The following is a 16,330-nucleotide window of genomic DNA, read 5'->3' as shown; positions in this document are numbered from 1 at the left end:
CAGTAGTAGAAGCAGCAGTAGTAGTGGTGGCTAAGGGGGGGTAAGGGGGGGACCTCCTGCCCGGGGCTCAGAAAAAAAGACTTCTGCTGATCTGTCTGATGGAAGGGTCGAGGTCACACAATTCTTAGCTCGAGGTCACACACACACACACACACACACACACACACACACACACACACACACACACATATATATAAATTCTTAGCTCCAGGTCACACACACTCACGTTACATAACTAGGTCAAGGTCATTAAGGTAACACACACGAGAGGTTACGGTGTTGAGGTCACAGTGAAAAGGGGGAGAGGGAGGGGGAACGAAGGGGGTGAGGGAAGAGGGGGAGGAGGGGGAGTCATGTTGAGTTGGTCTTAATCTTTATCATCGTGAGACAAACGAAACAAATGACAAGTTTTCGTTCATGAATATCCGACGACTGGCAACGTGAGATTCTTCGGCTCCGAGGTGGTTGAGAGGAGGAGGAGGTGGAGGAGGTGGAGGTGGAGGAGGAGGAGGAAATGGAAAAGCCGGAGAGAAGGAGAAAAGGGATGAGAAATAAGGATGAGAGAGAGAGAGAGAGAGAGAGAGAGAGAGAGAGAGAGAGAGGCGAAGTTAATTATGAGAGTGAGAGCTAAAAGTTGTGCGTGTGTGTGTGTGTGTGTGTGTTTTTGCAGCAGCAGGAGGAGGAGGAGGTGAAACAGAATAAGGAAGGCAGGTGAAGCATTACCTTAAAAATACCAATTAGGAGGACGCAGGTGAAATGGGGAGTAGGGGAGGGGGGGAGCGGTAAAAAGGTGAAGGGGGAGGGGGGGGGTAGGAGAGGTACAGGTAGACAGGAGAGAGAGGGGGGAAGGGGGCGGTAGATAGGGGGGGAAGGGGGTCAGTAAGCAAGTGTTAAGAAAAGGAGCGTAAGACAGGTGAGGGAGGGGGTGGGGAGGGGGGAGAGGGGGAGGTAGGCGGGCAGGTGTAAGTTTAATTAACCTGAAAAAAGCGTGAAATTAATGGTCGCTACTGATGAGGTAAAGGCGAGGGAGGAAAAGGGGGGGAGGGGGGAGAGAAGGAGAGGGGGAGGAGGGAGGATGAGAGAGGAAATGAGGGGAGAGGAAGAGGAGAGACCAAGGGAGAGGGAGGAAAAGACGGTGAGAAGGGAGAAGGAGGAGAGAGGAGAGGAAGGCAGGAGAGAAGAGAAGGGAGGAGGGGAGAGAGGAGAAGGAAGGAAGGGGAGAGGAGAGAGGAAAGGGCGAGGGAGAGGAGGAGGAGGAGGCGAGAAAGGGAAGGAAAGGGAAAGGGGAAGCGAGGGAGAAAAGGGAGAGAGATTTAGTAGAAGCGTAGAAGCGTGGAAGCATGAAAAAGCAGGTAAGGGGAATGGGAGAGGGAAGGGATGGGGAGAAGAGGAGGAGGAGGGAAGAAAGTGGAAGGGAGATTTAAGGGAAGCGTGGAAACATGGAAGTATGGAAAAGCAGGTTAGAGAGGAGGGGAGAGGAGGGGAAGGTGTGACTATATCCTCCCCTTTCCATTTCCTATTCCAGCACCTCGTTCTTCACCCCCTTCTTAGAACCCCTTACCCCCTCTTCCTCCTTGTCTCTCATATGGAAAGCAGAAGTAAGGAAGGAAAAGAAGGGAGAGAAAGAAGGAATAGACAAAACTACTCATCTCCTTCCCCTTCCCTTTCCTTTCCCTTACCCCTCCCCTCTCTACCCTCCACCCTTTGCCTCTCATAAGAAAAAGAAGGGAGAGGAGGAAGAAGGGAAGGGGAAATAGAATAACAACCTCCTCCTCCTCCTCCTCCTCCTCTTCTCTCCCATTCCCCTTTCCCTTCATTATCTGCCCCATCTCACTTTTCCTACCCTTCCCATCCCGTTTATATTAAGGAAAAGAAATGGAGAAAAAGGGATGGGGAAATAAAACCTACCAATACCCTCTCTCCATTTCCCTAACCTCCCCTTATCTACTCCCCTCTCCCTTCCCTTCCACCCCTCTCCTCCTCCCCCCTCCCCCCTTCAACACACCTCTCGGCCGATATACAATAAGTCCACGAGTGCAATCTCTATACAACAGTTCCCGTGTATGTACAGAACACGATTGATACATGTATAATACGGGTCGTAGTATGGTCGTTTGGGGTACACCTGACGAGGAGGAGACGTGTACGAGACGTGAGCGTGACGGTTATGAGACGCAAACCGACTTAAGACTAGACACGAACCTGTTTATGGCGTGATGAGGGTGGACCGGATGAGATGGCGGTGATGATGATTTTGATGATGGTAATGGTGATAATGAGGAGGAGGAGGGAGAGAAAGAGGAGACAAAATGATTATAATGATGATGGTAATAGTGATAATGAGGAGGAGGAGGGAGAGAAAGAGGAGAGAAAATGGATGAGTTCACACACACACCAAAAATATATTCACTAAGCAGAAATAACCAGTAAAAAAAAAAAAAAAATCTACCCACCGTAAAAAAAAAAACTACTTATTATTGCTACTACTACTACTACTACTACTATTACTACAACAAATAACAATAATAATAATAATAATAATAATAATAATAATATCTCTCACACACACACACACACACACACACACACACACACACACACGTCTCCATTTTCTCCTCCCTTGGCCAGGTAAGAGCAGACAGGTGTTGGAGGAGGAGAAGGAGGAGGAGGTAGAGGAGGAGAAAGAGAGAGACAGGTGACAAATTAACTTCCTAATTACTACTCCCATCCAATTGACGCCGCCTCCCCCCCCTTCTCTCTCTCTCTCTCTCTCTCTCTCTCTCTCTCTCTCTCTCTCTCTCTCGCTGAAAGGCCGATGCTAAGTAAAATAACAAAGCGTGATTGGTGGACTCGCTGTCAACCCTGATAGCTGATTGGCTGCCCCGCCGATGACATAATGATGACGTAATGGGCGCGTTGACCAATGGGAAGCGGCTATTAAGGTAATCATGCCAGTCACCAAGATTTAGTGAGGTCATTAGCAGGTGATTGGGGGGGCGGAGAAGAGAGAGAAAGAAGAGAAAGAGAGAAGAGAAGAGAAGAAGAGGAAAGAGAAGGAGAGAAAAGAGAGGAAGGAAGAGAGAGAGAGAAGAAGGAAGAGAGAGGAAGGAAAGAAGGAAGAGAGAGAGGAGTTAAAGAAGGGAGAGAGAGGAAGGAAAGAAGAGAGAGAGAGGAAGGAAAGAAGGGAGAGAGAGAGAGAGGGATTAAAGAAGGGAGAGAGAGGAAGGAAACAAGGGAGAGAGAGGAAGGAAACAAGGGAGAGAAAGGGGAAGAGAAGGGTAGAAGGAAACAAGAGAAAGGGAAGAAAGAGAAAAAGGAGTTGTGAAAATGAAAAGAGAAGGAAAAAAGAGAAGGGAAAAGAGGAGAAAAGGAAAAGAAAAGAAGGAAGAAGGGAAGGAAAGGGGAAAGAAAGAAAGGAAAGAAAAGAAGGAAGAGGGAAAGAAAGAGAAGAGGGGAAGAGAAAGAAGAAAAGAAGAAAAGAAAAGAGGAAGAAAAGAAAAGGAGGAAGAATAAAAGATGAGGAGGAAGGAAGAAGAAAGAAGAAGAAAAAGAAAGAAGAAGAAAGAAGTTAGAATAAAGGAGAAGAAAAAAGAAAGAAAGGAAGAGAAACGATGGGAGGAAAAAAGTGGGAAAAAGAAAGGAAAAAAAAAGAATGGGAGGAAGGAGAGGACTAACGAATGATGAGGATATGAAGGAAAGGGGAAGAAAATGGAATGGAATGGAATGGAATGGAAGGGAAGGGAAGGAAAGGAAAGGGAAGGGAAGAGAAGTGAAAGGAAGGGAAGGGAAGGGAAGAGAAGGGAAGGGAAGGGAAGGGAAGGGAAGGGAAGGGAAGAGAAGTGAAAGAAAGGGAAGGGAAGGGATGGGAAGAGAAGTGAAAGGAAGGGAAGGGAAGGGAAGAGAAGTGAAAGAAAGGGAAGGGAAGGGAAGAGAAGTGAAAGAAAGGGAAGGGAAGGGAAGGGAAGGGAAGGGAAGGGCAATCAAGAGGCGTAGTGAGTAATTTGAGAGCAGGTAACGAGCTTTGGTGATTAATGGTGAGTCGTTGTTGTGGTGACGGTGGTGACGGTGATGGTGATGATGGTGATGACATAGTAATAGTTGTATGCAAAGGTGACGAATGCAATGATGATGATGGTGATGATGATGATGATAACCTCTCTCACATCACTTCAGGTTAGATCATTACCACCCCCACCATCACCATTACCACCATAACCATCACCACCAATAGCGCATATCATATAAGGGGTGGTGATGGTGGTGATGGTGGTGGTAATACTGGTGGTGATGGTGGTGGTGATTGACATGATAAATAACACCGTGAAGATAATAATAATGGTGGTGATGATGGTAGTGGTAGTGGTGGTGATGATGGTGGTAGTGATGGTGATGACACTTAAGATTACATATATATAATTACTCTCGGATATGACGTCATTTCGATTACAAACAAGATTATATATTCTAGCGAGACAACACCTAATTAACCTATACGGCTCTCTCTCTCTCTCTCTCTCTCTCTCTCTCTCTCTCTCTCTCTCTCTCTCTCAGGACTCCGGGCGTAGGATGTAAGCCTCAGGTCCTATGGGGAGGTCCTTCGGTGTCACGTGATCTGCTTTCCTCCACTCCTCTACCTGCGGAGAGAAAAATACACCTGTTACCTGGGGAGAAGTTACCTGTGGAGTCGTACCTGGGAGCTGCGTGGAGGGAGGCAATCAGCAATCAGTCCAAGTTATTAATGCAAGAGAGAACCAAAATCTCCACTCTTTCATCCTTTTCCGTGGAGGAGGTGGAAGAGAAATACTTATACTTGGAGCAGCGACTTAGTGGGCTTTTTCTTCACCTCTATCTACTTAAAATCTCTTTGTATCTGTAAGTTTGTTTTGCTGTAAAAAGAAACAACAAAGTGATGGTGTGGTTTAGACTAATGCAATAGTCTGTCTGTCTTCTTGCCTACGGCTTAAACGCTTTCAAGAGGGGACTATCTAAACACCTCTCATGATTCTGACCCTCGTTCGATATTCTGCAGCGCCGGTGAGTCTTTTTGTTTCCCCCTCCTTTTTTTTCTTTTCTATTTATTTATTTATTTATTTTTTTTTTCCCTTGAGCTGCCCTCTTTCCTCGATATTCTGCAGCGCCGGCGAGTCTTTTTGTTTCCCACTCCTTCTTTCTTTTCTATTTATATATTTTTTTGTTTACTTTTCTTCCCTTGAACTGCCTCCTTTCCTCTAAATACACGAAGCACAAGCTGTTTGACTTCACGTTATTCGGATCATGTAACCTGAGGGCCGCGGTATTTGTTTCTCTCTCACGCGTAATTGTGTGTCTAATTGAATTTCGAACACTCTCGTCGCGAAATTTAAGACCTGCTCGCCACACGGAATTTCCTTTTTTTGCACCAGAGGAAGGACTCGAGACCAAGAAAATAAAACAACATAATAAAACTAATCCTAAACTTCAAACCCTAAAACCTAAAAAAAAAAAAAAAATAATGGCTGTTCCACGAAAAAAAATAGTGGAAACGGAGATTGCCGACAGAACATTCAGCAGCGGTTTGAAAGGCGTCTTGATACGTGGTCTTTAATTAAGTGGGTGTTTTGTTGTTTGCACGCACTTTCATGTAACCTAACCTGACCCCACCATTAGCAAGCCACCTGAAACTGACCTCTCCTCTGGCCCCTTGTTCCGTTTTCTGTTGTTGGAGCAGCGCTTAGAGGGATTTTTGTTTCTCTTTTTTTTTTTTTTTTTTTTTTTGTGTGTGTGTGTGTGTGTGTGTGTGTGTGCCCTTGAACTGCCTCCCTTACTATAAAACACAACAACTACCAACAACAACAACAACACCCACCACCACCACCACCGCCAGCAACAACAACAACAGTGGCAGCCAACTTGTTATATAAAAGCTGGGAAGCCAAATAGGAAATAATAATAATAATAATAATAACCGTTCCTCCGTCCTCCGCCGCTACCTCGCTATGAGTACCTGGAAGCCTACCCTCAAAGAAGACATTAGTAATTACTCCCATCACCAGCAGACAGTCACCTGGAGAGCCCCACACACCTGTTACCTGAGGAGCGACGGCCCAGGTAACCAATCAATTAGCGGCGCCAGTCCTACCTGATACCTATTACCTGCTGGGGGACTTTATGGCTTCAATCAGCTGCCGGGAAACGGTTTTTATGGAAGGGAAATTAATTAAGTTTTACCTACAGGGAATGTACCTTCCTTACCTTCAAAGACTCACTGATTTACTTTTCCGTTCTTTTTTGTTAATTTTTTTTACACTTTTTTCCACGTGCGTGAGAGTGGGGAAGAATGTTTTTAGGAGTATCTTTTGAAAGTGTTGTACCTGTTAAATTAAGGCTTGTATCTCTTTATCCATCTCTCTCTATCTCTCCATCCATCTATCTGTCTGTCTCTCTCTCTCTCTCTCTCTCTCTCTCTCTCTCTCTCTCTCTCTCTCTCTCTCTCTCTCTCTCTCTGCATACTATTCCACACCAACTCTCTTCCTTATATAGTCCAACATGGAGTCAAAACGTGAACTAAATATTGAAGCAAGGTCCTTCCTCTACCGCTGTCCAGCAACCAATGATCCACAAAATGGTGTGCGCAGCTGACTCGGGCCACAGTTGCCGTATAAAATATTAACGTATTTTCATATTGCTGTTCTGTTGTTAATTCAATGTTCTGCACAAGAAAAAGAATACTCATAATTTCAGTTAGTTTTTGGTTATAAGGATTCTTTACGAGATACAATTATAACATTACCGCCTTTAAGTTAGGAAACGTACTGAATCCTGGATCGGCTATGATGATGTTAGGTGCGTCTATTCCCTCGAGGTAAGAGTTAATTAATTATCCCCACAATGAAAAATGATATGTATAGTAGAGGGGAATCGATGTGGCTCTTTGAAGGTCAGAATAGTACTCGTGTGGGTTGCAATTCCCTCGAGTAAAAGTCAATTAATTATCCTCCCCAATGAAAAATGATATGTATAGTAGTCTTTTACAGTAGCTTAGTTAGCCTCCATACCCACCTGATACGTGTCCCTTTGTAGGCCACTCCCTTGAGATCAGTTCCAACAATATCGATCAGCCAGAACTCTCTCTCTCTCTCTCTCTCTCTCTCTCTCTCTCTCTCTCTCCACCCCTTTTTTCACGGGTTAATGGCAACATCCAACACAGTGATTATTTTTCTGCTTGTGATAGAATGTCGCACGCAAACGGAGAAAAAAAAAAGAAATTGGAAGTGAAGTTTGTGGAGTTCAACGAAGGCTAAAAAACGGTTTAGATTAGAAGCAGCCGTTGGTGTGTGTGTGTGTGTGTGTGTGTGTGTGTAACTCGAGGTGATGGTGGTGGAAATTACAACCTGAGTGCAACATTAACAGAAGTGGGCAGACAGAACGAAATAAAAGGGAGCATGAGCAAAAAAAAAAAAGGAATAATGAAGAGATTTTTTTTAACGCTGGGAGAAAATTATAATATTGTTGTCACCGTTGTTGTTCATTATTCAGCGGTAATTATAATACAGCGGCCCCCCCGGCGATGAGATAGATAAAAACAGCAGCAATGAGAATGATAATTATAAAAGCAAAAATAAGAGTAATGAAAATGTTTAAGCTTTACTACTACTGCTACTACTACTACTACTACTACTACTACTACTACTACTAATAATAATAATAATAATAATAATAATAATAATAATAATAATATCAAGCAAAAACGGTTTAGGTTTGTGTGTGTGTGGAGAGAGAGAGAGAGAGAGAGAGAGATAATAAAGAGAGTGAAGGACAATTATGAGATTACACCTGACAAGAAATTTCTCATCTTGTGAAACACCCAACATCTCTCTCTCTCTCTCTCTCTCTCTCTCATATCGTCTTGAAAGTGGAACTGTGATGTTTAATGACTTTCTGAAGGTGGCAGTAAGAGAGAGAGAGAGAGAGAGAGAGAGAGAGAGAGAGAGAGAGATGAAAGACTGATGGAGCGAATGAACAAGAAAAAAACTATATTACTGTTGACTGCGACGTTGCCACCACCACCACAACCCTTTTCATCACCACCTCTTTCACCACCACCACCACCACCACAACCACCACTACTACTATTACGTCTTTCATCACCCTTTCCACCATCACCACTACGAATAACAACAACAACAACAACAACACTATCTTTACCATGACCACCATCACTATCACCACCAACACCACCACTACTACGCTTTAAATCATCACCCTCACCACCACCACCACCACTACCAATAACAACAACAACACTATCTTCACCACGACCACCATCACTATCACCACCAGCATCACCACCACAACTACATTTTCCATTACCATCCTTTTCATCACCACCACCAACATCAACCTCCATCACCATCACCACAGCAGCCTTACTTTCACCACCATCCTTTTCATCATCATCATCACCATCACCACAACCAAATTTCATCACCATTCCTTTCAGCCACAACCATCACCACCACTACCACCACCAACAACAACAACAATACAACACAGCACAGCAGAATGGTAAACAACTCCGCAATCCTAAACTGAGACTAGACTTCGAATTTAATTAAAAACAAATCTTTTCCGTCAACAACGACTTTCACGGCCAAGCTACAAAGAGTAACCCGGATTTAAAGGATTTTTCCCGCGAGTATTATTATCAGAAGCCACACCGACGCTAGGGGCCCAGACAATGGTGGTGATAGAAGTAGTAGTAGTAGTAGTAATAGTAGTAGTAGTAGTAGTAGTAGTAGTAGTAGTAGTAGTAGTAGTAGTAGTAGTAGCGGTGGTGGTGGTAATAGTAGTTGAAGGAGGGATAGTAGGAGCAATTGTATAGTTGTAGAAATAGTAATAGTAGTAGTAGTAGTAGTAGTAAAAGTGTAGGATTCACTCTCTCTCTCTCTCTCTCTCTCTCTCTCTCTCTCTTCATGGAAAAGCAATTTCAAGTATGTTTTACGTTATAAGAATGAAATGGAATACTAAAAGAGTAGTTGTGCGGTGTGTGTGTGTGTGTGTTTGAGAGAGAGAGAGAGAGAGAGAGAGAGAGAGAGAGAGAGAGAGAGAGAGAGAGAGAGAATCATATAATAGAGTATTTGTGTGGCATCATAAATCAACGCAGTCTACCTCATCAGTATAAGTAGCATTTTCAGGGATAGAAAATAAATAAATAAATTGGAACTGAACATTCCATACGGCGATTGCTGATTAAGCTGTGTGTGTGTGTGTGTGTGTGTGTGTGTGTGTGTGTGTGTGTGTGTGTGTTTTCCTCTTTGGTACACACACACACACACACACACACAGTCACAGTCACACACACACACGTTTGCACTCTTTAACTTTAATATCAGCTCTCTCTCTCTCTCTCTCTCTCTCTCTCTCTCTCTCTCTCACTAATGCGCAGTGTACCCAGGCCGCCTCCCCGTCAGCTGGCGTGCTCACCCCATGAATACACTTCTTTTACGACATTCCGGAGTGCGAGAACATGAGCTCCGCGGGCTGTTAAAACTAACGCTACAGCACTGAGGGGTAACTGGAGGCCGAGTAGGTGGGTGGGGAGCTGTTGCCGGGCCCTCACAAGCCGTGCAATCTCGACTATGGTTATGTGCATGTACTGAAGAGAGAGTTAAGTGACCTAAATATGACATGGAGAGATATGAAGAAGGAAGACAGGTAGAGATAGAGATATATAGAGATAGAGAGAGAGCTGTTGCCAGGCCCTCCCTAGCCATGCAATCTCGGCTGTGGATAGAGAGTTGGCGATAATATGGACAGATGAGAAGAAGGTAGACAGGTAGAAATAGAGATATATAGAGACAGACAGAGAGGTGTTGCCAGGTCCTCACTAGCCATGCAATCTTGTCTTTGGTTACGTGCATTAGATAGAGTTGGTGATGTTAAATATAATATGGACAGATGAGAAGAAGGTAGACAAGTAGAGATATAGATATATAGAGATAGATATAGAGCTGTTGCGGGCCTTTACAAGCTAATGCAATTTCGGCTTTAGTTACGTGCCTTGGAGAGTTGCTGATGCTAAATATATAACGAGGAGATGTGAAGAAGGAAGGTAGGTAGAGTTATATATAGATAGATAGAAAGAGTTGTTGCCGGACTCTTACAAGCTGTGGTTACGACGTGCATTAGTGTTGGTGATACTGAGAATAACACGGAGCGACGGGAGGATGGGGAGAGCATCATAAATTAAGGGTCTATTACACTGGGCAAATTTTCCGTGGATCTTCAGTCAAACCACGATTTCCGCTGGCGTGGTTCTTATATTTCCGTGGTTTTCTGACGTGTCCACGATCTTCCAAAGCTACAGTAGATTTCACTAAAGGACGACGGTATTACTCACCATCATCATCAGCAGCAGCAATAACAAGAAACAAATGAAGAACACGCTAGCAGAAATCGTGGTTTGACTGAAGATCCACGGAAAATTTGCCCAGTGTAATAGCCCCTTTAGTGAGAGAGTTGGCGATGCTGTATATAACATAGAGAGATGGGGAAGATAGGTTGAGAGGCAGGTAACATCATGGATTAGTGTACAGGGATGGCGTGCGTAGGGGTGTTGGGGGGTATGGGGGAGGGGAGGGGAAGGGTGGGGAGTGGGTGCATCTTGTGGTGATCCCCAAGAAGATCCTCCCCATCCCACCTCCTCCAGGCTGCCGGGGATGGATGGACGGTGGATCCTCAGCTAATCTTTGGGGAGGAGGGGGGAGACGAGAGCAGGAGGAGGAGGGCCCTGAAGGATATATAGAAAGGAGGAAGAGGAAGAGAAAGAGGAGGAGGAGGAGGAGGAGGAAGAGAAGGAGGAAGAGGACACGGGTAAGAAAAATATGAAAATGAGGATGAACAGGAGAAAACGAAGAGGAAGAAAAGGGATAAGGGATAAGGAGGAGGAGGTGGAGGAGGAGGAGGAAGAAGAAAAAAAGGACGAAGGGCAGGAGCGATAAGGAAGAGGAGGATGAGGACGAAGGGCAAGAAAGATAAAGAAGAGGAGGAAAAGGAGGACGAAGGCCAAGAGGGATAAGGAAGAGGAGGACGGCAGAGTCTGAGCTCCGTCTTGACTCTTCCTTGATCTTCTTACCACCTGTGCCGCCACACACACACACACACACACACACACACCTCAGAGTTGGGAGGTGGGGGGCGCCTGGCTGCCGTTCTCCCTGGCGGCGATGCTGGGGGGGCATCGCGTGGTCATGGTGAAGGCCGTGGTGGGCTCATCACGGATGGCGGTGCCCTGGGTGTCGCGCTGGCCGTCGTCGCGGCTCTTGACGCTGCGGGCGCGCGAGGAGCCGCCGCGCCGCCGCGTGAACATGGAGTTCTCAGCGGCGAGGAGGTTGTTGACGTCCCTCCGGGTGGCGCAGGTGCAGGCCTTGAGGAAGCTCTTCTTGAAGTTGTCGCTGAGGAAGGCGTACAGAATGGGGTTGATGGCGGAGTTAATGTAGGAGAGGCAGGAGGAGATGAGGAAGAGCACCACCATGAAGGGACTCTGGCCCTCGCCCGGCGGCGTGAGGATGAGCGTGAGCTGCAGCACCCAGTAGGGCAGCCAGCACAGCACGTACACCGTGATCACCGTCAGCACCATCTTGGTCACCTTGCGGTGGCTCTTCTTCTTCTCCTTGGACTTGGACTTTGGCCCCACCGTCTGGAGCTTGTGCAGCACCAGGCCGTAGAAGATGAAGATGAGCACCACAGGCACGGTGAAGGCCAGCACCAGCGAATACAGCGTGAACACCACTTGCCCGTTCACGCCAAACCCGTCCGGCCACACGATGTTACAGTTGGTCTTGCTGTCCATTTCGATGGTGTTGGAGTACATGAAGACGGGCACGATCATGAGGGCGGAGAGCGTCCAGGCCGTGAGCGACACCAGCTTGGAGATCATGGGCGTGCGGAACTTGGGCGAGCTGATGGGGTGACACACGGCGATGTAGCGGTCGGCGCTCATGATGGTGAGGAAGAGCGAGCTGGTGAACTGGTTGAGCGAGGTGGTGATCATGTACAGCTTGCACATGTAGGGGCCGAAGGGCCAGTGGCCCAGCACCGAGGTGGTCATGAGGAAGGGGATGCCGATCACGAAGAGCTCGTCCGCGATGGCCAGGTTGAGGATGTAGAGGTTGGTGACCGTCTGCATCTTGGAGAACCTGGTGACCACGTAGATGACGAGCGTGTTGCCGCACAGGCCCACGAGGAAGGCCACGGCGTAGCAGGTCTGCATGATCACGTTGGCCACCAGGTGGATGGACGACATGCCGCCGCGGAAGATGCCCAGCGAGCAGTTGACGTCCGGCGGCCCCAGCGACTCGTTGAGGTACGAGCAGTTGAGGTGGAACGTGTTGTTGAAGTCATACTCGGGCTCCAGCGAGTAGTTCATGGCGGCGGTGGCGGTGGCGGCGGCGGTGGAGAAAATGGCCTGACGGGGGCGGCGAGCGGTCCCAAGAGTGTCTAATGCGAGCCGGGTGCGTGCGCGGCGGCCCCTGTGTGCCGGCCTGCCTCGGTCATGTCAGCTTGCGGCGCCCTGGCAGGCGGGTACACGGGGCGGGGGGGGGGCGGCCTGGCACCGGCCACCCCTGACGGCAGTCTCGGGGCGGAGGCGGTGACGGCGGCAACGGCGTCTCCTTCAGGCGATCACAACACCTGCAGGACGAAGAGGCGGTACATGAGTGATGCTAACACACACACACACACACTTCACCCACAGCCCCTAGCCTCCCCCTCTAACCCCCGATCAGCCCCCTCTCATCATTGCTTGCCCCTTCACTTCCCGCATCACCCCACATCACGCCCCTCGGCGGCCCTCGCTCAGCTTACACCCTACCACCATACTCCATACCCCGCACTTTACACCATAGCACCCCCCTCAACACCACCCCCTCCGCTCATCACCATCCCCTCAACACCACAGCCTCCCCTCACCCCCCTCATTATGACAGTCTCCAATTACAACAACTCCCCATACACCAGCATTCCCTCACCCCCGCCCCCTCCATTACCCCCCCTTGTAGCAGCCTCCACCCCCTCCTTACCCCCTCCACCCCTACATCAACTTTTCCGTTACTGAGCTTGCATAAATCGGGTGGAATTCGCAAATGGCAAAATCCCATTATTATTCTCTCTCTCTCTCTCTCTCTCTCTCTCTCTCTCTCTCTCTCTCTCTCTCTCTCTCTCTCTCTTTATCCTCTCCTTTGTCTGCTTCTTTGTCTCCACACACACACACACACACACACACACACACACACACACACACATGCACACCTTACATTTTCTTCCTTTCTGCTCCTCGTTCTGTTTTACGCTTGTCTAACTTCTTCTGTTTCCTTCTTTTGTGTCTTCGCTTCCTTTTTTTTTTTCTTCCGTCTTTATTTCCTTTGTAATCGGCCTGTCTTGTACGTCTCCCTTCCTTCCTTTCTTTCTTTGTTTCTTTCTGAATGTTTTTGTTGTTGTTGCTGTTTTATTTTTTCTTTCTTCTTTCTCTAATCTTTGTGTCTGTGTGTGTACGGGTATGTGAGCGAGAATGAGAGAGATAGTGTGTGTGTGTGTGTGTGTGTGTGTGTGTGTGTGTGTGTGTGTCTCTCTCCCAAATCTATTCATGGACCAGAGGCAGTTTATTAAATATTTTGGAGTCTTGCTTTTATGAGGGAATGAGAAGAGATGACGAGGACGAGGTCGGAGATGATGAAGATTTCCATTAAAAGCATGAAGGCTCTTGTCACTCATTGTCGACCCGCTGAGCAAAACGATTACGTCTCCCTCGCCGTCTGTCTTTCTCTTTGGGCGTCCGTCTGTCTATTGTCTGTCTCTTAAATACTTACACGGGAACGTCTACTGTCTCAAGCTGGTTATGTCTTCCTCCCTGTCTGAATGTCTCTGTCTTTCTGTCTCTTTCTCAAGCTGTTTGTCTTCCTCGCTGTCTGAATGTCTCTGTCTTTCTCTCTTTCTCAAGCTGTTTGTCTTCCTAGCTGTCTGTATGTCTCTTTGTTTTTCTGTCTCAAGCTGTTTATGTCTTCCTCCCTGTCTGAATGTCTCTATCCTTCTCTGAATGTCTCTGTCCTTCTGCCTCAAGCTGGTTATGTCTTCCTCGCTGTCTGTATGTCTCTTTGTTTTTCTGTCTCAAGCTGTTTATGTCTTCCTTCCTGTCTGAATGTCTCTGTTTTTCTGTCTCTTTCTCAAGCTGTTTGTCTTCCTAGCTGTCTGTATGTCTCTGTTTTTCTGTCTCAAGCTGTTTATGTCTTCCTTCCTGTCTGAATGTCTCTGTTTTTCTGTCTCTTTCTCAAGCTGTTTGTCTTCCTAGCTGTCTGTATGTCTCTTTGCTTTTCTGTCTCAAGCTGTTTATGTCTTCCTTCCTGTCTGAATGTCTCTGTTTTTCTGTCTCTTTCTCAAGCTGTTTGTCTTCCTAGCTGTCTGTATGTCTCTTTGTTTTTCTGTCTCAAGCTGTTTATGTCTTCCTCCCTGTCTGAATGTCTCTATCCTTCTCTGAATGTCTCTGTCCTTCTGCCTCAAGCTGGTTATGTCTTCCTCCCTGTCTGAATGTCTCTGTCCTTCTGTCTCAAGCTGTTTATGTCTTCCTCCCTGTCTGAATGTCTCTGTCCTTCTGCCTCAAGCTGGTTATGTCTTCCTCGCTGTCTGAATGTCTCTGTCCTTCTGCCTCAAGCTGGTTATGTCTTCCTCGCTGTCTGAATGTCTCTGTCCTTCTGCCTCAAGCTGGTTATGTCTTCCTCCCTGTCTGAATGTCTCTGTCCTTCTGTCTCAAGCTGGTTATGTCTTCCTCCCTGTCTGAATGTCTCTGTCCTTCTGTCTCTTTCTGTCTGTCGCTTAAATACTTACACGGGAATGTCTACTTAAATCTGTTTCAAGCTGGTTATGTCTTCCTCGCTGTCTGAATGTGTCTTTGTCCCACTGTCTCTTTCTGTCTGTCTTGTCTGTCTGTTACCAAATTACCGCCAGAACAAGACTGATGTATAGTTGCTGTCTGTCTGTCTCTTTATTCGTCTGTCTGTTTGTCTGTCTTATCTGTCTGTTACCAAATTACCCTTCAGAACAAGATGAATGTATAGTTGCCAAACACACACACACACACACACACACACACACACACACACACACACACACACACACGAAAACGTTTACTTAATACATAACTCACACTGGTTACGTCTTCCGCGCTGTCTGTCTATCTCTTTGTCCGTCTGTCTGCCTCTTGTCTGTCCGCTACCAAATTTTTTGGGGGGGCCAAAAAAAAAAAAAAAGATTGGCGCATAGTTGACAAACACACACACACGAAAACGTCTACTTAATATCTATCTCACACTGGTTATGACCTCCTCGCTGTTTGTCTGTCCGTCTGCCTGTCTGTCTGCCCGTCCGTTTGTCTTGTCCGTTACTAAATTACCTCCAGAAAGAATGACGTGTAGCCCTACAAACACACACACACACACACACACACACACACACACACACACACACACACACGAGAACATCTACTTAATACTCAAACTGATTAACTCCTGGGGAAACTCCGATTAATAACTGGCTGATTGATGTGGAATTAATTTCAAAAGCTGACTTCCTGATGGCGGATTAATTATATAAACTAATTTACTGAATGACTTTGAGTAATTCTATATATATAAAAAAGTCTAGAATATTCGGTTCCTTTCTTCTGAAGCCCGCTCGCACTCTGCCGAAGTTCGCCACAGTCGACAGTCTTTAGAAACCGCCGGATTCACCGGTGAAAGGCGGGCGAGATGAGTTTTTTGGCGAGTCCGTTCGAGTCACCCACTACCCCGCACAAGCTCGACGAATGTGGTCAGCGAGTCCGTTCGACTTCCGCACGAGCCTCCTCAATTTGTGGAAAACGGTCATTTTTTTGTGACGATCTTCCATTCGCCGCACGACAACGGCGAATGCTAGCTGTGATTTTCGTTCGAGGCCCTTCGGCGTCCTACGATGTCAGCGATTTTCTAGCGACACCGGCAACAATGAACACGCCCTACGAGAAACTGGCGAGGTCCACTCGACATTGGCGACTTGTTAGGCGGCTACGGCGAGAGTCCGATTCGCCGTAATAGCCGACAATTCTCGCCGAATTGTGAATGGGGCTTGACTGACTGATTGATAAATGCTGTTTAATTATGTTAATTTTAGTTTATTTGGTAATTTTGTGTATTGATGCGGAGGAAAGGAAATACATTCCGTATGAAAATTTTATATCACATACATTTTCTTTAATTACAAATATTCTTTTTTTCTAAATTTCTTCAGCTATATACACTTTCCTTTCATTTTTAGCTTCTTTTCC

General features: G+C 46.6%; 1 protein-coding gene across 1 annotated transcript; it reads right to left on the bottom strand.

Moving 5' to 3' along the window:
• Nucleotides 1–3,732: 3,732 nt before the first annotated feature.
• On the bottom strand, nucleotides 3,733–12,859 carry LOC126982853 (somatostatin receptor type 2-like). Its single transcript, XM_050835125.1, has 2 exons — nucleotides 11,155–12,859; nucleotides 3,733–4,634 (listed from the first exon to the last, which is right to left on the bottom strand). Exon 1 carries the CDS (start codon nucleotides 12,404–12,406, stop codon nucleotides 11,156–11,158), a length of 1,251 nt encoding a protein of 416 aa, XP_050691082.1. The 5' UTR covers nucleotides 12,407–12,859; the 3' UTR covers nucleotides 3,733–4,634; nucleotide 11,155.
• Between the last annotated feature and the right edge of the window lie 3,471 nt (nucleotides 12,860–16,330).

The sequence above is a fragment of the Eriocheir sinensis genome, chromosome 52, assembly GCF_024679095.1.
Source record: "Eriocheir sinensis breed Jianghai 21 chromosome 52, ASM2467909v1, whole genome shotgun sequence".
Classification (NCBI taxonomy): domain Eukaryota; kingdom Metazoa; phylum Arthropoda; class Malacostraca; order Decapoda; family Varunidae; genus Eriocheir; species Eriocheir sinensis.
Note: the sequence above shows the minus strand (reverse complement) of the source record. Positions and strands in the feature narration are given on the sequence as shown.